The sequence below is a fragment of the Anoplopoma fimbria genome, chromosome 6 (assembly GCF_027596085.1).
Source record: "Anoplopoma fimbria isolate UVic2021 breed Golden Eagle Sablefish chromosome 6, Afim_UVic_2022, whole genome shotgun sequence".
Lineage (NCBI taxonomy): Eukaryota > Metazoa > Chordata > Actinopteri > Perciformes > Anoplopomatidae > Anoplopoma > Anoplopoma fimbria.
In genome coordinates this window covers 16592319-16612947 of record NC_072454.1, presented here as the reverse complement: position 1 = coordinate 16612947, position 20629 = coordinate 16592319, and the positions used below count along the sequence as shown (strand labels likewise).

Here is a 20629-nt window from a genome sequence, read left to right as displayed (position 1 = left end):
ATGTTACGTTACAAGCAGCCGGCGATAAAAGCGAAAGCACATTGCACGATGCAAAATAGGATGGCGTGCGCGGTCACGCTGCCCCTGCGCTGCGGCAGTTGCCAGGGGAGATAGGAGGGGAGGGGTTTTGATTGGCTGAAGGGGGCCTGTTGCTATGACGACGGCTAGGGGTTTGGTAGCGTTGCCGTGCGCTGTGTGATCTGCGCGCTGCGTGTATGGAGGAAGCAGCTGCTGATCTGATCTCTGACATTGTGCGAGACAGACATCTGAATAAACCTCGCACGGACTTGCCTTTAAACACACCGCACCGAGGCACGCCGTGCATGATTGTAAGTATGTGTTTTTATTTGATTACACGTTTCTCTGATTACGTGGTGTTTCGGGTGGATGCGGGCTGTGTTGCGAACAAGAGAAAAGTAAATGTGGTCACAAGTGACTTTGCTCAGAGCAGCCAGCATGGCAGAGCAGGCGACAGCATGTGGCCAGCTAGCTCACGTGAACGTCACTTCTCCCTGCTGTGTCGGCTCGCACGTGTGTAGCACCAAAGGAGGGTTATGGTTTCATAAAGGGTAATGATACAGGACTGTAATGATCTACATTAAAACCTAGTGCTAACGCTAGCCGTGGGTCCCTGACCCAGCGAGCTACTGCTAACGCTACTCTGCCTCTGTGCTGCTGGCTGAGCTCACCTATCCTCACTGGAGAACAGCCGACTTTAATCAAAGCTGAATACAGTGTAACGAACAGGAGATGTGTGCTACTTTTGTAACGAGTTTGTGTGGAAAGTGTTGTGCAATAGTCCGATCCGTTGCGTTGTAACTTTGTATTCCTCATTGTGTGTGGCTGGCTGTGGGTGCTGGTAAGTGTAGTCCTGTCCTCCGTGGTGAGTAACGCCACCGTCTACACAGCACAGTTTAGTTTAACAGCACTTTCAGTTCACGTTTTCCACCGGTGGCTGTCGCGTAGTTTTCTCAAGTGGTAAGTTAATAGACAGAGATGTTAAATCAATACATGTCGGTTTTAATTCAGGACGCATGCTTTTTCTCCTCGCATGTATAGATTGTTGAATATTTCATGGTGTATGTATCGGCTGTACCAGAGGTTGGGAGGCTACACTGGCGAGCTAAAGCACATGATGTAATGGATTATCACAAGATTGTCCCAGATACAGAGTGCTCTACCAACATTGTGAGAGTGAAGGAAAAATAGCTCTTTTTGAATCCAGCTGTGTGTAGTTTATATGTTGTTGTTGTTGTTGTTGTTGTTGTTGAATATGTTTTCATATTCTTTATGTTATTCCACGTGTCTGGTGCTGTCTGCCCTTGTAGTCTGTCTACCTGCTGCCTGTTGTTGTTTTATTTACTGGACTGGACAAACCTCATCTAAAATTCATAGTGTGCGCTGAGATTTCTGTGTGTATTTGGGAAGAAAAGTGATGGGTGGGGGGGGAAATGTCTTATTTTTGGTGAGGTTATGACATTAATGTAGGCTGACGTTCCTTTCTTCCTGCTTGACAGTTGTTAAAGCCCTAGCGATAAATAGAAGACAAAGGCAACAGGAGCTTAAAGGACAGAAAAAGACCAAAAAAAAAGAAACAGATGTTGTCAATCTGCCATTATTTTTATTGCCAGAATCTCCATGGTCACGTTGTAGGTCAAACCATCTGTTGTCTTTGCTGTTGTTTGTAGTTCTAGCATGTATCCACTCCGGTACATGTTTGTATGCACAGAAGCCTCTGAAGGGGAAGGACTTCTGCCTCCCAGAATAGACCAGGGTCCTTTAACTTTACTGACATTCATTACTATAAATAAGACCTGTCGTAACCCAGTGATGCTGTTATTGCTGACGTGAAACTGCTTAAGTAACTACAGGGAGTGAAGGATTGTAGTAGAGTTGAATTTGACTTAGTTGTGCACCATCATAAGGTTATTAGAATGGCTGGAATAAGACATTGTAGTTTCCATATATGGCATTACTTTATGGTTTGACTTTTTTTCTCGGAAAGAGGTGAAATACAGGTGAACTAGGACGCATTCCGCAATGTCTTTGTGAATATCATTATCTTTTTTATGGGTCGGCTCACAGTGCATAATGTTTAAAAATGTTTCTGTCAGACTTGAGAGATTCAGATGCGTTTACAGATAATAGCTTTAAACTGACAGAACAAATTGTGAATTTCACAATTGATTACGTCAGTCATGATATCATTTTTTTCATATATTCTTAATTATTTCGTTTTAACCATGGTGTGTTGGCCTGCTTTTTAAGTGGATTAAAACATTTTTCAAAAGAGTAATACCCTGCCAGTCACACACTTCTACTATATTGCTCCATGTTCATGTTTATTACCAATAAACACAGTGATAACAAATATATCTTAAGCTCCTCTAGAACTACCAGGAATGCCACGCTTCATTTTTACAACTTGGTAAAACACATAGGTGTCACTTTTCTGAGAAGTTACCCCATTTTACTGTACAGATGACAGAACAGGAAGATGTTCCTCAGAGGGTGTACGATCACACTGAGGCAATGTGACGCAAGAGACCACCACAGCACAACAATTTTATCAAGTTACATTCTAGTGTACAACATACATTAGATCCAGTGAAGCTCCGTTGTCTTGTTCAGTCACCACAGACATACTGAATATAATGTAAAACAAATCTTAATGAGGAAGTGGCATGGTACTCCATTGTAGCTTGTAGCTGTTACTTTTGCACCCTATCTAAGCAAGAGGGGTAAAGAATCTGCATTTCAAAATGGCGATGTTGCCATGTAATCAGTCTTATCACAGGGCTGCGTACTCTGACCTAGAGTAAATGTTCTTGTAGCCATAAGAGTGACTGTGGTTTTAAATTCATTACGAAAGCTGACCCGTGTGGCAGAAACGTTTGGGATTGCTCAACGCAGTCGCAACCTGGATTCTCATGGATTGGCTAAACAGAGAAGCTCAGAGCTTTAAAACCCACTGTTCTCTGAACACCCCGTAATTACCAAGTCATTTGTGACTTTGATTTTACTGACTATTTTAAATCTTTGTAATGGCACAGGTTGAATAATTACATGATTGGCAGGATAAGGTAGCTGGCAGTCATTGTTCACTTGTACTAATTGTATTAGTTAGGATGTTGTGTGCGTATTGCAGGGTTTTTACACATTCAAAGTGGAAAATTATTTAATGTAAATAAACAGCATGTGGAAATTCTACAAGTCTATGCTACTTAAGTTTAAGCAGTTGATTTTTTTTTTTTTTTTTAGCAGCCAAAGAAAATCAGTTTAAAGGCTTTTGTTTTCATAAAGAATATGTTGATCTCCTTCTACCACTCATTATGATGCCTTAGGTTGTTAAACTGAACAACCACATATCTATCTGACATCAGTCACCAATCAGTGAGCTCCAGCTCTAACTGCTGACGTGGGCCTTCTGGCTTGTGGAGTTTACTGCTTCATGCAGCCTTGTGGTGGTCGGCTTGAATAATTAAAGCAGCACATGTGTGTTTCGTCACCTGCTCACACCCGGTGTTTTGAAGGAGGGATATCCCCGGGAGTGTGAGGTCTTGGGTCTGTGACATTCTGCAAATCAAACAGAGGTGGTAGCTCTGAATTTGAGATGCAAATGTAAACTTCTGTAAAGGGTATGTGCTGCTGCCCTTCTTTTGTTTTCCTGTGCGGTTCTGATTCTCAGCTTGTCTGTTTTTGTCATGTTTCACATCATTTAGAGGAAAGGGTTCAGCTAAATGCCATGTATTACCCTCCCACTTAACAGCTGTCCCAAACTGTGCTCAAATATTTTAGGTAATGTCATGACATGTCATGTTTCAGTTCAAAATCTAAAAATACATAGTTTGAATGTGAACGTTTGTTCCTCACTTCTTCTTCCTCCTGTGTGTGTGTGTGTGTGTGTGTGTGTGTGTGTGTGTGTGTGTGTGTGTGTGTGTGTGTGTGTGTGTGTGTGTGTGTGTGTGTGTGTGTGTGTGTGTGTGTGTGTGTGTGTGTGTGTGTGTGTGTGTGTGTGTGTGCACAGAAGTTGTGTATGGGCAATGTACTCCTGTTGTGGCGCCCCTCCGTCTACTCCAGTTATTGTTTTACGTCTCTTGATTGGTCACAGTGGTTATGCACTGACTCTATAGTGAGGCGCCCCCCCCCCCCCCTGCCCCTCTCTGACCGTGCCTGTCTCGTTTCTGACGGGCTGAACTCAAGACGCAGCCCATTAGGGCCAGCCTCAATGAAAGCAACACTGATGCGACCGTTTCCTTGTTGACAGAAAGAAGGAGGGAAGCAAGTCTGTGTCCTGCGTCACAATGGGTCTTTGTCCCGTCGACCCCGGTTGAATTAAGGGGTACTTATTTAATTGATGGCAGAATGACAACAACAACACAGGCTGACCAGTTTATGTACAAATTATTTGTCAGTTTACCAACATTTTTCTGACCAGTGCCAGCCAAGGTGCCGCAGACAGATGTAAAACATTACTGTCATTAGCACAGCACTAGTAAAGGGCTGGTTAGCTGTTCGGCCAGTGAAATGTACGTTTTACTGATGCATCACACAGTGTTATTGAATGTTTTATAGCGGGGGTCTGTACTTGAAGCAGCTCAATCCAGGAATAAGCACGCAGCTCAGTTTACTAGAGCACGTCTAGAGCTTTGCTATTTTTAAAAGTCTTACATTGTCATCAGATCACCATGGTGATATGTTGGGGGGGAAAAAAGTTTAAAGTAAAGATTTAAAGTCAACCTCATTTGAGCAGAACATGTAACCGAGACTGTGCACCAAAAATGTGTTTGAATTCTGTATAGTATCCTTAGTAATATACAAAGAAAAACTTGTTTGATGTTGCACCCTGAAGCTTGTTTTATGATAATTTCAACTAATTTTCTCTAGGATCTGCGGAGTGTTGTATGGTGAAAGTTATGCCTTAGGTACTATCAAATCTCAATTTTTTTGCACTGAGAGTTACTGAGAGTTTCTACAAGAACTGTTCTTGTGGGTTAGACTCAAAAAAACAAAGGTACTGTAAGAGCCCTAATGAAGAAAGATTAAATATTATTATTGATTTTTTTTTCTTGATTTAATTTCTTGTTGTACAATAATTATTTATTTGTAGAAGCTGCAACATATGTGAGTAAAAGACAAATAGAAAAGGCAGAAATGCAACGCCAACTCATACTTTCCACATGTCCGTGAGGGTCCGCTTTGCTCCTTGTGATGTATCTGTCGCCATACAACCATGTCTGTGAGGGTGTGTGCAGAACCTATGTAGATGTACACATACAGCCCTAAATTGTGACCATGTGGGCTGTACACATAGCAAGCAGGGTTTTGTTGATAGCATATAAACCACTACCTGGTTTGTCACAAAGAAGAAGATAACAAAATGGCTGCTTGTTTTTAAGGGGAGAGAGATCCTCCTTTACCCACATTGAAGGGAACACAAAGACAGCCAAAGGAAGTTGAACTCCTGGCAAACAACAGTGTAGATAGCTTAACCTTCAGTGCTGCCAGAAGAATAAAACTTGTTGCCTACCTCATGTTATGTTACCGCTACTTAATGCATGTTCAGCTTTTGATTTGTATGGATTTAAGTTGATTAGTGCGCGCCAGAAGCTTCAGTAAATGTTTTCATTCTTCGAAAGCAAGGTACTTCCAGCCGTCCTCATGCTGGTCTATCTGGGTCTTTTATGAGAGCCCTGTGTTCCCACTGTAATTGACCTGGATACCTATGAAGGGCTCCATTAGAGTCTCTATAATTCAGAATTGAAGGCTTTAAGGAATTGTCATTTGGCTTTCTTGCAAAGCCTTATTGGTGTTTTCTGTGTTTCTACAAAATGTCATTTGGAAATACTTGGAAAGTAATCTCATACATAGCACATTCCTGGAAGGGCTTATGTTGAAACTACAACTGCACTTTTCACATTTAGCCTTCAAAGATAGAGAAACTTCTGAAATATCCCCTTTTTTAATCATTTATTAAAAGTATTTGGAAGTGTAAAAGCAAATAAACTCTCAATCAATGCTGCTTTTGGTATTCAAAAGTTTAAGAGATTTGTGCGTAGCTGATTGGGGGTCAGTGTTTGCACACTGAACTTAAGGCCACATGACACAAGAGATAAGGTTTCAGTGTTGGCTGGGGGCAGGCCTGTACCTCTGAAGGCCTCGCCTCTGTTGACAGTCAAAGTGCAGTCCTGTGTGTTTGAGTTCGAAGTCACTGTGTGAAGTTAATGCCTTCGACGAACGTCACAATAATTACCCATTGTTTTGTCACCTTGTTTTCCCCGACTGTTGACGTGATTGCGTCAGTCAATACATTGGGTTTGAGTTGGTTGTTTGTCAGCAGTCTATAAGCTACATGCCGCTGGAATTCATAGATCGCCAAAGTAAATACTGCTGCTTGAATGAGCGCTACCTCTCGGCCTCTCGCTGCTCCAGTCCGCTGTTGAGGTGGAGAGCGCGCCTAACTGTCTCTGTGTGAAGTCTGAATTTGTTTTCTGAAAATGAACTTCCTCAACAGGCAGGAGGTGTTTCCTTCCCTCCCGGTCCTCTGTTAGAAACTGTGAGGTGAATACTGAGCACTACTGAAACATGACTAGAGCAAAAACAACTGCTCCTTTGTACGCGCCGAGTGTGGGGCCAATTGTAATGCTTTGTGCAAGCTTTGTTTCATTCGCTCTCACCTCGGGCTCTGAGTAGATAGTTTGAATCCATTGAGTAGCTTGATTTGAAAATGTATCATTTATACAGTAGCCTGATTAGCCTTAACCTTAATGGATGCTTTATTTGTGATGACATCATTTGATCCTCACAGTAAAAATAAAAAAAGACTGCCACTTGGCTCGCTCTCGCTCTCTCTCTCTCTCTCTCTCTCTCTCTCTCTCTCTCTCTCTCTCTCTACACTCTCTAACTCAGCCCCCCTTTTGTCTCATTCACATTTTTAGAGCCCCAGACAGGCTGGGTAGTCACCTAAATATCAGTTAGGGTTTCAAATAACCGCTCTCGCCATGGGGCTTTGAGACACACCTTTGTGTACGTATGACAGAGGTGTAACTGGTTTGTGTCAACTGGTTTATTTCTTGTGAAGAGGGTGCGGTGTGAGTGCGTCCGTGCTCGAACGCAGGGCAGTTTACATGCATAATCTCTATTTTCTGAAATCTGTTATTTACATCAGAAATGATAAGTTTGTCATTTTTACTGAACAAAATAGCTTTTTAAGATAAGATAAGATAATCCTTTATTAGTCCCGCAGCAAGAATAGGTTTTGTGAAGTCTGCCTTAATGGCACTTAGTCAGTGGTGCCATGACATCCAGGTTGGCTGTGGCCTTTCCCACTGCTCTTTGTCAGACAGGTTTGTGAAGAACAGCAGCAGACTGCTGGCCTCAGCATTTTTCCGCCTGTATTGATCTCCCCACATTAGCTCTCTCGTCATGCACAGACATGAGCACAATTGCTTCCCTTACAACATTGGCTGCCGTGGCAACTGAGTCCAGATCGTGAGATTCACTTCCAGAAAACATCTCAAATCAGCACCTCTTCATTTCCGATGACGCTATCGTCTCCTTTACATTCCCCCGTACATATTTGACACATCAACGGCTTGATTTGCCACTTAAAGCCATCTCCATATGTCTTTGTGTAATTTTGAATAGGCTAAGTGCTTAACAGGATAAAAGAGCAGTTTGAAAGGGGGGGGAATGTGCCTTGGCACCTGCTGTTAGCGCCTGCCTGTTTGCACATGAATATGATGAGGCTGGCGGTGCGCGGGGCTATTTTAACTTGCAGATGAGCCACCAGGTCAGCGCCATTGCAGCTCTGGTGTATTTTCAAGGATGCTGCAGTCAACAGGCCAGTCTGGCTTATTAGCTCCCTCTCCCCTCTGCACACCAGCGTCCCATTATTCATTGCAGTCCCAGCCGCCTCTCTTTGATGCCTTTTCATAAGAGCAATGATAACTGGGATCATTGCAACAGCAGTGGTAATTGACCAGCTGCATTTAGGGTAAAACACTTCCTGTGTTTGGCTGGATGCGAGGCTGCCTTCTCAATCCCACACCCGGCCTCCGTTGATATTCAAATGACGGTCTCCTGGAGGAGATACTCAAGAGAGGATAAGCGCTCTCTGGCACCCAAGGGCCCAGCTGAGAGGTCATGGCTGTGAAGATGGACTGAGGTTAAGCTCTTTTGTGTGCTTTAAGGTTAATCAGTGGTCCGACGCTTTAGCTAGGCAGTGACTTCTTTTCATCTTCCCGCCACAAAACAGAATACGTTTACGGGCAGTCGTTCATGGCCTGTTGGAGAAGAAAGGACAACCATGGGGAGTTTTACAGTTATCCCTGGCTCCACAACCACTTTGACCACACCTTTTAAATCAAACGAAAGACCTGATCTAGTCAAGGAGGTTTGTCATCAGCATTTATTGGGTAACGTAGTCCTTGATCTAGGCTTGACTTAAACTTAAAAAGGACAGCCTAAAGTAGGTCTTCAAAGAAAAGTCTGGGATCCTTGTCAAATGGCATCCTAAAGCCTTTGGTCTCATCTCCTCCCTCTGGCATCAACAGAAATACAGAAAACGCTTTGTAAAAACGTGCCTAAACATTTAATTTTCAAAAGCATTGGATATTTGGCATGTGAACACAGATAGCCTAATTCAGATATGATTTTTTTTTTGGAAGGATAAATTATATATTTTTTTCAAAACTGCAGGCTCGTCTGTCTGCACAGTTCTTCTTTCTATTTTTAAATATATTCAGCATAAAAACCTGTCATGTCAAGAGATATCTTTCTATGTTTTGGTCTCTTGAGCAGAGATTTCCTTTAAACACAAATGGGCAGTTCTCTCGCTGCCTGACAAATCTGATTGCTCTGCTTTGCTTAGAGCTGTGATTCATCCTAGACTGAAGATAACTTGCATAGCCTACCTCACTACCACTGAGTCTCCGCTGGCTCACTCTCTCCATTTTTTTCTCTCGGTCTCTCTAGCCCTCTTTCTGTCGTTCCCTGTCTTCCATAAAAGGATGTCTCTATTGTTATGTCCCTTCCTATGTCCACTCTGCCTGTACCTTTGCCTTTGGCCTGGAAAGCTCTTCCTCTTACTTCCCTTTTCGTCGCAATGTATATGCGGCTCACAAGTAAATTTCCTTGGTGTGAGGATTGACGGGCCGAATGCAGGACTAAATGTAGCTGGCATGACGTCACTTATAAAGACAGGATGTACAATTCTGACAGAAACTTAAACAAATATACATTAAAGTCTAAAATAATCAAAACCCTAATTTTAGACATAAATCCAAACCAAAAATAGGACCAGCCTGCTATATGTTTATCCCATCATTGAGGGTTGAGTGGTCATTTTATAAATGCACTAATGCGTCCTCCTTCCCCCACATTCCCTCACTAGCTTTGACAAACTGGTGTGTGTGTGTGTGTGTGTGTGTGTGTGTGTGTGTGTGTGTGTGTGTGTGTGTGTGTGTGTGTGTGTGTGTGTGTGTGTGTGTGTGTGTGTGTGTGTGTGTGTGTGTGTGTGTGTGTGTGTGTGTGTGTGTGTGTGTGTGTGTGCGCGTCCCTCTCCTGTCTCACCCACTGTGCAAACGCTCTCGAATTTGACCCAATTCTTATCTTATCACAGAAATGAAAAGATATGCCCATCCACCACCGCTCTCTGTGCGCCTTTACCTACCTACCTATCCATCCCTCCTGCTCTATGCTCCCATCTCCGTCTGCATCCAGAAGATCCCAGACCACCCCTTGACCGGGGCATCTGGTGTCCACCCACTGGGTGCAGCAGGAGCTTCATCTGTGGCGGAGCCAGCCAGCATGGATTATTATTTTCTTATTGTATCTATGGATCTTGTTTGTGGGGATGGCTGCTCTTAATTGAAGGGATGGCATGGTTGTCATGGTGACACCCAGGACATAAAGCTTGTTGTGAGCTGAGCCAAAGAGTGATCTCTTTGTGCTCTTGGCCTCACCAACCAGTGTGCAAGACCTCATCTTGTATTTTATGGTTTTACAGATATTCAGATTTATTGGACAATATTTTATTTTTTAAAAAGTGCTTTTTTACTTATTTTAGCGTGCTGAGATTCGGACATATCTTTTTCTGTGCCTTTACTTAAAAACATAGCTCTGCATTGGGTTCAACTTAGACACTTTGACATGCCAGTAATCCTTCCTCTGATGTGAAAAAGTATCATTGTCTTATTAATAATGGCACTTGGATGGAATTAGTTAATGATACAGGGCTTCTGGCAATATTGAATTTCCTAGTGCCTGTAGCCTCTTTACACTACTTAATCTGGCATGTGACAAATTGAGACTTGATCCTGGCTGAATGCAGATCAGTTTATAAGAGCCATTCACTCTGTAAGACGGAGGCCTTCCACTCATTCCTGCAGTCGTCGGACGGTTTCATGCTCATTTACACCTAACAAGCAGCCGGTTCTTGTCTGAGACGAGGTGGGCGTTGAGGAGTGGAGCCTTAAGTCGGTTCAGTTGCTTTAGAGGACCTCCTCGAAGGGTGCTCGGCCGGAGTCAAGAGGAAGGAGAGCTGAGAGCGTCTCCGTCCACGCCAGGCGTGGAGGAGAGGGGCAGGGAGAGGGCCAGCAGGTGCAAAAGAGGCAGACGAGTTCAGCCACAGGGGGTTTGCCCCAAGGGAGGACCTAGGAAAACAAGGCTGACGCTTGGAAGAGCACATCATTCCATTATGTCGCATCCAGTTATTTCATACTGCCAACTTTGTTATGAAATCAGTTCACCATCAAAAAAAAGTTTCTAACATTAACAACCTCTTCTCTCCTCTCTCTCTCTCTCCAGACCTCTTTGATTTAATGGGTCCAATCATTGGGATGTCACCAGATAAGAAAACGGAAATTCCGGGTATGCAAGAGGAGCGGACGGGGCTCAGAGGCGTTTGTGGCGTGGGAACACTCCCTGAGGCAGAGTGTGCGTCCAGTCCGCTGGCGACCAGCGTGGATCGTACTGGAGGTACCGAGGATGAGGAGCTCACCAACCTCAACTGGCTGCACGAGAACCTGCTTCAGAACTTCACCCTGGGAGGTCCGGAAGCTCAGCCCAGCGGCAGTCCCCTCTTCGACATAGAGGGAGACTACGGCTCCAACCAGGGCCCGTCGTCCTCGTCCTCGTCACACGGCAGAGGCAGGGAGCGGGACTCGTTGAAGTCGAAGCCCCCTTTCTCGTTTTCTCTCCTCATCTACATGGCCATTGAGCAGTCTCCCAGCAAGTCTTTGCCTGTTAAAGAAATCTATGGCTGGATTCTTGAGCACTTCCCTTATTTTTCCAACGCACCCACTGGCTGGAAGAACTCAGTTCGTCACAACTTGTCCCTGAACAAATGCTTCCGCAAGGTCGAGAGGAGTTTGGGAAAGGTAGGTTATTTAACGTTTCTCCATAGAAAAACCACACTGTTCAGTTTATGTTTCTCAAAACTGTTGATGATGTGATATTAACGTTTCAAAGGCCAAACGTTAATCAAAACGCTGTTGCCAAACGGTGCATTTCAGTATGTAGCTGCATTGTGACTCATGTGACAGTGTCCGGGGACTGTAACAGAGCCGCAAGGACCTCTGACTCTGCTGCGATAACGGTGGAATACAGTCAAGGTTACAGATACTCATTCTGAGGAAATGCAAACACAGCACACTAAGATAGGACTTTATCTCCTGAAACGCTACAAGGTAGTGCAACTGGCAAAAACCAGGGAGAGAAGCAACCCCCATTTTGGAAACCTCATTGCAAACTGTGAAAAAGGAAGCCAGCGTGACCTGCAGTGCAGAGATGAGTTCATTGGAAGAATCTTTGTCAGTCTGCTCCTGGCAGAGTTACGTGTGACTCATTTGTGTTTGTGTTCCTGCATAGGAAGGAAAAAAAGAGAGAAGTTGACCTTCTCATATGCACATGCTCGTGACAAAAGGATAAAACCAACCGAATATCCTGCACAAACGTTCTTGTGAACTGAATGGGAAATTAGTTTATTTACTATATTTCCAATCTTTTGTGATGGGTATTGTGTGGAGGAACAGAAGACGTACAGAATTGAGCTAGAGAGGGTTGCTTTTGTTTGAAAACAAGACTGGCTCTTCTCTTTAGTTTCCCTTCAGTGTGGTTCAGCTTGCATTTCTTGCTCAAGTTCTAGAGAGCAGCAGGATGATTTTTCTAAAAGCACAGTCCTGGGTCAGACGCAACCTAATTTGCATGTTACTGTACTGATCCAGGGAGAGGCACGATGGCAGCCATATTGAGCTCCAGTATGAGTTCGGACTTGCGACCGGCAGAGCCTGTGGTGCCAGGGCTGTGCCTGTCTAAGACCTCGTATTTCTCCCACCATGGGAGGCGATGGCGGTTAGCACTCAGCGAGTAGCGACATGGTGCGGTGCAGGCCCGCTCAGCATGCAGGTGCACAGCGTGAGCCCTTCGTCTGCTGAGAGACCAGTTTCACATGACACTGGCTGGTGGTTTCCGTTGCCATGGAGACATTTCCTTCTTCCTGCATCAGGGCTGGTTGGTAATCTGAGTCAAGGTTATTCGCCACCCTTCCTCCCTCCCTCCCTCACTCTATTCTCCTCCCAGACTGGGCAATACGCCTCCATCAGATAAAGTGACACTTAACACACTCGCGCACACATCACTAACAGACAAATGTGCTCCTCACACACTGCCGAGGAGCAGTTATTTCCTCCTTTTGTTTAGGCCGTTAAGGAATTCCTAGTTATGCGTTTGCTATTTCCAATGCTTTGTTTATGATGTCGTGCCGTTGCCTTAACATTTTTTGCCGTTTGTGAAAAATGAGACATTACATCACTATGCTGCTGTGTGCAGGGCTCATTGATTTTGTCAGCTGAGGATTTTCAGGAATTATGTGAAAGTAGGCCAATTGACAAATACTTCTGATGTATTGAAATAGGTACAAAAATTTCAAGTTTTAAATTCATTAAAATTTTTTACTAACGTGCAAAGAAGTGTATCAAGGATACGCTCTCAAGGGCAGGGAAAAAGACTGGAAGCTAGCAAATGTGAAAATGAAAAATGCATGATTTCAAAAAAACAAATCCTGCTGCGCAAATGTATGATGAGGAATGAAATGCTTTCTTTTTCCATGTTCCCTAGGCTTCAAGGATACACACAATACGTTCTTGTGAGAATTAAAACATAACTTTTGTTTGTTTACTAGAAAATGTTTACACATTATCAAAGGACAAATTCTTGACAAACCTATGGTATTCCTCTAACACAGTTGTGTAATGCTCAGGAATCAGACCATCATTGATTAAAAATAATCTAACTTCTTCTCACAGTTTCTTGCTAAAAGTTTCTGGCAATTTCTTACTTTGGAACCAGGGCTAGAAGTTTGACTGTCCCTGCTCTTTCCTACAGGCCAACGGAAAAGGTTCTCTCTGGTGTGTTGACCCCGAGTACCGCCCCAACCTGATCCAAGCCCTTAAGAAGCAGCACTTCCCTGCCGCACATGCCTTCTGCACACCACCCGCCTCCCCACCCAGGTAATCTTTCATCAGTCACCCTCTGGATGTTGTGAATTATATATCTGCGTCAGTAATACCATATTCCAATTATGTATTGGACTTTGGCATTGTTAGCGAAGCATAATCGCAACAGGTTTTTTTCTTTTACTTTGGAGGTCTGTATTTCTGTTTGACATTTGATCCTTTCATTTAAATAACTGAAAGGGTAACATTTGACTTTTCGTTACTTCTCCTTTTACAAACTCAAGACACACTTTTGTCGTTTTCCCTCTGCAGTGCCTCCTCGCCCCCTCGCCACCTCTTTCTACAAGGCTGCTCATTCAAAGGTGAGACAGAAGCAAACCAGCTCGGTTTTAAGCCTTGATATCTACATTCAAAGCAGATCACTGCAGTTTCTTTTTAGCTTGTGTTTGTGTGGTATTTTGATTATGTTGCCTGTTCACATTTCAGCCCCAGAACATTCAGCATCACTGTGCTTGTATCCTCAACTCTTGGTTTTTGATTTGTTGCTTTCAAGTCATTGATGCCTCATGTAGACCATAATGTCGAGAGCTCCCAGTCGATGCATCAGCCTCCTCTTTCCCCACTCTGCCTCTTGGATTTGTAACCTTGACGACAGGCAGAGGGTTCCGCTGGTGCTGTGTTGAGCACTCAGTCTCACTGTAATCATTAATAATTTAGAGCCCCAGAAGTGAGCTATGAGGCTTTTAGACACTTTGTCAGGTCTGAAAAGAATCGGATGCAGTATCGGTGGCTTCAATTCATCCTCTGGTTTGTTTTTCGGTGAACCTTCTGCATATCCAATCCATTCAGTGAGCATTGATTGGGTCACTCTGTCCCTGGTTTAAAATGATTGAAAGGAGCCCAGTCCGAGTAGAGATGCCATGCTAGCATGCTTTCACACCTCAGGACTGACCATCATGCATGTTCTCTCCTCTTCCAGAGTCTGACATTGATGCTGCCACTGCCATGATGCTCTTAAACTCTGCCCCTGGGCACCACGTTGACCCATGTAAGAGAATCCACAAGCAGCCATACTTTTCACACTTCCAGCTCTTTGTCTCCTGTACCCCCGACATACCACCCTGTCATTGCTTGTGTCTTCTTTTATTTTGTGTTCTTTCATTTGTGTGCAAGTCAGCTGTTCTTACAAGCACAATGTTGGTTGTTGTGTAGGAAAGGTTTCCAGAGCATTACTTGTACCTGATTACATACAATTTTTCTTGCAGACGTTCTTCCTCTAGAAGGAAAAGTTAGACATTTGGGAAATGTTAGACCCATTGGCCGGTAAGCTTAGCACAAAGGTTGTAAATAGGGGGTAACGGCTCATCTGGCTCCGTCCATATGTGACAAAATCCACGTACCAGAACATTTAACGCTCACTGATTAACGCCAGAAAACAAATGAATGTATTTACCAAAAGGTTGAGCTATACATATTTACATATGATTGATTATAAAATCAAACTAAAGACAGTTTCAGAAAGGGTTTTTAGTGCAGGAGGGTTCTACATGTTAAATATCTACTGTGTTTATAAAATGTGTTGAGATCAGATTTTTATTTTTCAATCAAACACCCTGGCTGTTGTTGCATATATTTTACATTAGATCATAATTTTTTATTAGCCTTTACTTAATTAACATGATTCAATGACTGCATGAGCCCTCTAAAGATTATTTCAGTGTGACTCGGCTTTGCTAATATTTCTACTTTCCCCATCAATGGTCTGCTTTAACATGCGTAAAAAATACATTTTTAAATCAGGTGTTCCCTCTTGGGCTGTGTCAACTCTCACTTCTGCTTTATATCTGTAAACAAAGCGGGCCAAAGATACAGTTTATGGTTCACTGTGTTTGGCTCTTTCTTCTACAGTAAAAATAAATCTTAAAAAAAACAATATCTAGTTAACCGTAAAGTAACATAAGTACTTACTGGATTTTCTTGGTAAGTTTCAAGTTATTATAAGCCAACTAAAGCGTGTAACTTTGAATCGAGTTTAACATGACATGCAATATTTAGAGCATTTGCCATATTGTAACAAGACTGAAAATATATGCTTTTACATTTCAATGTATACTTATCACTCTCTTAATCTTATGCTCTCCTCAGGCGATTCTGACGGCCCACTTGACCTCTCCCGACCCGACTCCGTACTGGTGAGCAGTGATCCAAAGCAGGACCACAACTACAGCAGCGTAGCCCTGCAGCGCTGCTCCTCCCGTTCCTCCTCCTCGTCTCTCTCCTCCCTGGACGAAGGGGGCTGCGACCGCAGGCAGTCCCACCGCGCCGGCAGCGAGGGCTTCCACAGCGACGAGGACTCCGACCTCTGGGACGAGAGGGGCGTCCAACAGACATCTCGACGTCCGCCCGCCATCAAGTGGCCCGCCGGTAAGAGGGCACGACGTGAGGTCAAGCCAGAGCTGGACGAGGAGCTGAAAGAAGCCGCCGGGTCGTTGCTGCACCTCGCTGGTATACGCAGCTGCACAGAGGGCTCCAAACGCACTGTCAAGAGCACAAAACTTAACAGGAAATGAAGATTATTTTTGCCACCCCCCCATCAGACTCCGGACCCTGTGAACCCTAACCTCTGACCCCTGATCGTGTGTCCGAGTGTGCCTCCTTCTCCTTATCTGATCGTTCATTGGCCATTTTGAGCCTTTTTTTGTTTGGGAATATCCCTGTCCAACAAAACAAATGGCAATAGTATCGTTCACACAGGAGAACAAAGCCATATAGAGACTTTTGTAACTCGGGGGTGACTGCTGGGGGTGGGTGTTTGGGCGACGGAGAACCATCAAGAAAAAACCTATCCAAAATGACCTGCCTGCTTCTGTTGGATTAGAAGATTGTGATTCAAGAATTTTTTTCCTCTAAAAGACAAAATGGGAAAAGCTGAAGGTTTTATAACTCAAAGCGTTGCATGCTTCCTCCTCAAACCTGTATCCTCTTCCAAGTGAATCTATTTATGAAGCGAATGAGTGCATGTTTGTAACAGACAAAACCTAACCTCCTGGTGTTATCATTTTCTCCTTTTCGTGCTAAAGAAAAAAAAATGCCACTGTTTTGAAAAGGAATTCCTGCTCCATGAATCCTCTTGTAAGAGAGATGCAATAATTATCCACAACCTTAACTTTTTTTAACTTCTATTTCATGGTGGCAATTTTTCCGAGTTGAGTATGCTAGTTAAACTTTACAATTAAGAACATGAATGGAGTAGTACTATTATCTTGTTGTGCGATAAACTCACACACAAGCTCTGGCTCTAATTCAGGATCAGCAAGATGTGGAAATAGTATTACTCTGCCACTGCCAAATTTAGTTGCAAAGTTAGCTATACTACTGCGCTCAGTTTTATGCGGCCATTACAGTGCTATACAAACGAAAGCTGTTTTTTGTTGTTTTTTTTGCAAATCAACTGCTCATCCTGTCGATCCCCTTTGTTCATCAGTGTGTTTTTGACATTAATTGTGCAGACATATATTCACATGTTTGGTGACGGCCTATGCAAAGTGAACATCTGCCCTGTGTTGCCAGATGTTCACTGCCTGTTCATAGGTTATCCTCCATAGATTTAATTTTATTTTGTGTGTTCGTGTGTGTGTGTATCATAGTGCATGTCGACTTCTGCCTAAACCTGAGATGACGGTCATGACAGAAAGAGTTTGAAATGGTCGAACACTTTCTCCACTACTGACAAAGTAATCAATCTGCTCCGATGAATGTGATTGGTGTAATGACCGATCTCCTTGCTACAGCTGTATTGTAGGGCTGCTTGGTACTCCGCTTGCTTCTGGTCCTTTTGAACGCAGAGCTTGTTAATAATCATAGAAAGGAGGGGACGGTAAATTAACGCAACTTCTCGCTCCTTTATTTGGGGTTGCAGTTCTCCTTGTTTTTTTGGAACCATGTACTTTAGAAAATTACAAAAATTCTTAAGCTAATTTTCTGTTGGCTGATCCTGTGGCAAACTTAATTCACAACTTGAGGGAGGGTGTGTCTGTTTGGGTCAGATAAATGAAAGGGGCGGATCATGGTGCATATTCAAATGTAAAGAATGAGAAGGGGACAGTACATGGCCAAAGAGAACCGGAGGTTTTGAAGACCTCTGCTGCTCTTATGTTGTGCCTACAGTTCTTCCCCCCGTAGAACAAAATAAGGAAGTGCACGCTCTCTTCTCAAGCTGTGAAATGGAGTGTTTATTGTCGGTTGATTGCATGCAGTTCACTGAGGGGAAGTTGCGAGCCGCTTGTGTAAAAGGCCACAATTCTCATTTTAGCTTTTTAAAAAGGCTGTTTGCTGGCAGCGTACAATACAAGGTAGCATGGAAGCTCACAGGGGTAATAAAACAGAAAAATCATAATATTTCTTCCCACAGCACTAGATCACACGGTCACAGTGGCTGTTAGTATAGCATGCATGGTCGGTGCCAAACATTTTTCTTGTGCCACTGATGTAAAAGTGCAAAGGGCCATGGTAACTATATTCCACTGCTGCCACAATGCAGTTGTGAAAGAAACAATGCCCTAGTTTTTCTGAATCATCCGAACAGGAAATGGGAGAGGACGCTGGTCCGTACAGTGACTTAACCAGTCTCTTGGGTTATTTTTGTAGCTTTAGAGTGGGAACTGCTCTAAGCAGAGTAAGCTGCAGTTCTCAGAAGTAATACTTGCATACACTGGTCTTGTTTAGCTGTGAAAAAAAAGAACAAATTATTGTTCACTAATCATCACCTTATTTATGACATTAATTTATGGGATTATTGAATGCATAGTCTATCAAACACTGGTCATTTGAGACGAATGACTAGGCACATTTATTTTTCTCCCTCTGTGAACTCCACTTATAAAGTATTTTGTTTTTCTCCTCGTCTTATTTTACAGCAATACAACTTTTTTTTCTTTCACTATGTTATAGTGATTAAGTATTTTGCCAATGTCTATTGTCTTTAGAGCGGGTGTTTTATTTTTTATTTTTTATCTAACCATGACTGCCAGGTTTTCTTGATGTTTTGTTTTGCTTTTTGTTAGGCTGGATAGTTTTATTAACACTGATCCTGAAACCTTTTGTTGCCAAAATTGAAGCACAGCTGGGGTATTAAATTTAAGATGGACACATTCCCGGTGTACTGCAAAAGTTCATCAATGAAGATTGAATCTTTCATTATTTTTATTTTTACATTTGCCTCATGTTCATGTTAAAATATTGTGACTAAGTTGCCACAATTTGAATTTTGGCTCTTATTCTCATCACAACTGCCACTCATAACTCATGCTTCCAGGTATTGTTATGGGATGTTGAAATGTTCAGAATGTCATTGAAAACTGGATCAGACTCACATGACATGAGTCAGACCTGTTGATGAGCCACCTAAACATTTAGGCGTCTAACTCAAAACCCAGTTCCTTCATTGCTCGACGGATGTTATTGAATATTGATTATGTGATTCTCAAAATTTCTGTTGCAGTTCCTAAGGGTAAGATGAACATTTCCATTGCATTTGACAAAGTTGCCAACCCAGTATCAGTTTGTGTCAGTTGTCTGCCATGTCTATTGGACTGACACACCTTTTGGTTTTTGTATGCTAACCTCTGTTGATAAAATGTTTATAAGATTTATTTTCGCCAAAGATATGCAATTGCATTATATATGGTATTACAAAATATTAATAAAAACCTGTTCTTGTTTTCACTGTCTTTTTTCTTCTAGTCAGAGCAGCAGCTCAGTTTCAGTGTTTTATCACTGAAAATAAGACTTGACACATTTTTTGCCCTCCAAACTCTCCTCCACAACACAAGAATGCCATCACTTTACATTAGCAGCCTACACTGGCTAAATCTTTTGATCAACATTGCCACCTGCTGTGAAGGCCTCAAGATTGAAGTTCTTGTTAATAATAGTCTATTCTTTAGAATAGCTCCCTCTCCACGTGGCTGGTTTCTCACTTTTCTCATAACCATGTTACAGCTGGCCAAAATTTCCCACCAAGACCAGCAGTTCAGAGCTGTTTTGACTGCACAAGCTGTGCTCGGCACTACGTGTGGCGGCTCCACCACACTTTCTCTTTCCCCCTTTTCCTCTTCTTCGTGTCTTTTGATTGCACCAACATGGCAGGCTTCCAGAAATGCACCTCACGTTAATGTAAATTCCAGGGCTGTGCCAGTGATGGATGCATCATCAGATGTCCTAACGACACTCTTCGCTGTAAGTTAATTAGTCATGGAGGACTGTGGGATGAACACAGTGTGACCCTGAACAAGAGCTTGTCTGACTAGCCCCGGGCCCATTGGCACAGCTCTATTGTTCAATAGAGTCCTGTGTGTCGAGTGGAAGAGGGGGGCTTCTCCCTACTGACTGCCTCAATTCAGCTGGAAATCAGAGCAGCATCACCTCCCCCCCTCCCACACGGCCCTAGCAACCACGCCACGCCGACAGTTGCCAGGCAACCAGACAATGCCGGAGCCACTGGCTGTGGTGTGCGTGTCAGAGTTTGTGTTTTGCCTGTGTGCATTTAAGATCAGGAATAGTGAAACAGCAGCGGAGGAAATGTCTTTTTCTTTTGGTACAAAACATTCAAGCAAATCCTTTTGTGACTATTTTCATGTTACAAATTCTAACCACTGATAAAATGAGAACTCAGCAGTTATAACTTCTCTAGAAATTAGAAGAAACGGTTATAGTATGTGGTGAAAATGTATAAAGAGATTATTATGGATTAGGTGAAATTAATCTTGTAGGATTTGAGCAGTGATGGCTGCATTAGCAACATGTCATTCCACTTCTAGTACAAACGAGGTCATGTGCGTTTTAAAGGGAAATCACAAAGACTGTGAGCTACAACCCGCTTGTGATTTCTGACCTTGTTTTTCTTAATGCAACCCATACCACACTCAAACTCAGCAGTAAATAATTTAGAAGTGACATCCCTGCACTTAATTGTAAATGGCATTAGCTCAAATTACAGGGAGAGAAAATAATTTTAATATAATAGTAACTATTTTCTGTCACACTAATTAATATCAGAATCAGACACTGTATGTTACAAATACAAGGAATTTGGCTATGTGAGATAGGTGCCCATCAGTAGACACAGTGCAATATCATAAGACATCATTAAAATATTTAAATGTTCTATTTAT

The 20629-nt window shown here is 42.9% G+C and overlaps 1 protein-coding gene across 3 annotated transcripts; it reads left to right on the top strand.

Annotated features, from left to right (window-relative positions):
- Positions 1–203: 203 nt before the first annotated feature.
- foxn2a (forkhead box N2a) lies at positions 204–19172 on the top strand. 3 transcript variants are annotated; one of them, XM_054600674.1, is made up of 6 exons: positions 204–333; positions 10810–11381; positions 13387–13511; positions 13770–13819; positions 14437–14505; positions 15603–19172. In XM_054600674.1, exons 1-6 carry the CDS (start codon positions 216–218, stop codon positions 16025–16027), a joined length of 1359 nt encoding a protein of 452 aa, XP_054456649.1. In that variant the 5' UTR covers positions 204–215; the 3' UTR covers positions 16028–19172. The 3 variants fall into 3 exon arrangements, with proteins under 3 accessions (XP_054456649.1, XP_054456650.1, XP_054456652.1); XM_054600675.1 differs by having other exon boundaries at positions 245–329; XM_054600677.1 differs by lacking the exon at positions 204–333 and adding an exon at positions 856–978.
- The last annotated feature ends 1457 nt before the right edge of the window (positions 19173–20629 follow it).

Coding starts and splice junctions, on each gene's coding strand:
- foxn2a (XM_054600674.1), top strand. CDS start 216: ATGGAGGAAGCAGCTGCTGATCTGATCTCTGACATTGTGCGAGACAGA. Junction 334..10,809: donor CACGCCGTGCATGATTGTAA/GTATGTGTTTTT, acceptor CTCTCTCTCCAG/ACCTCTTTGATTTAATGGGT. Junction 14,506..15,602: donor TGGGCACCACGTTGACCCAT/GTAAGAGAATCC, acceptor TGCTCTCCTCAG/GCGATTCTGACGGCCCACTT.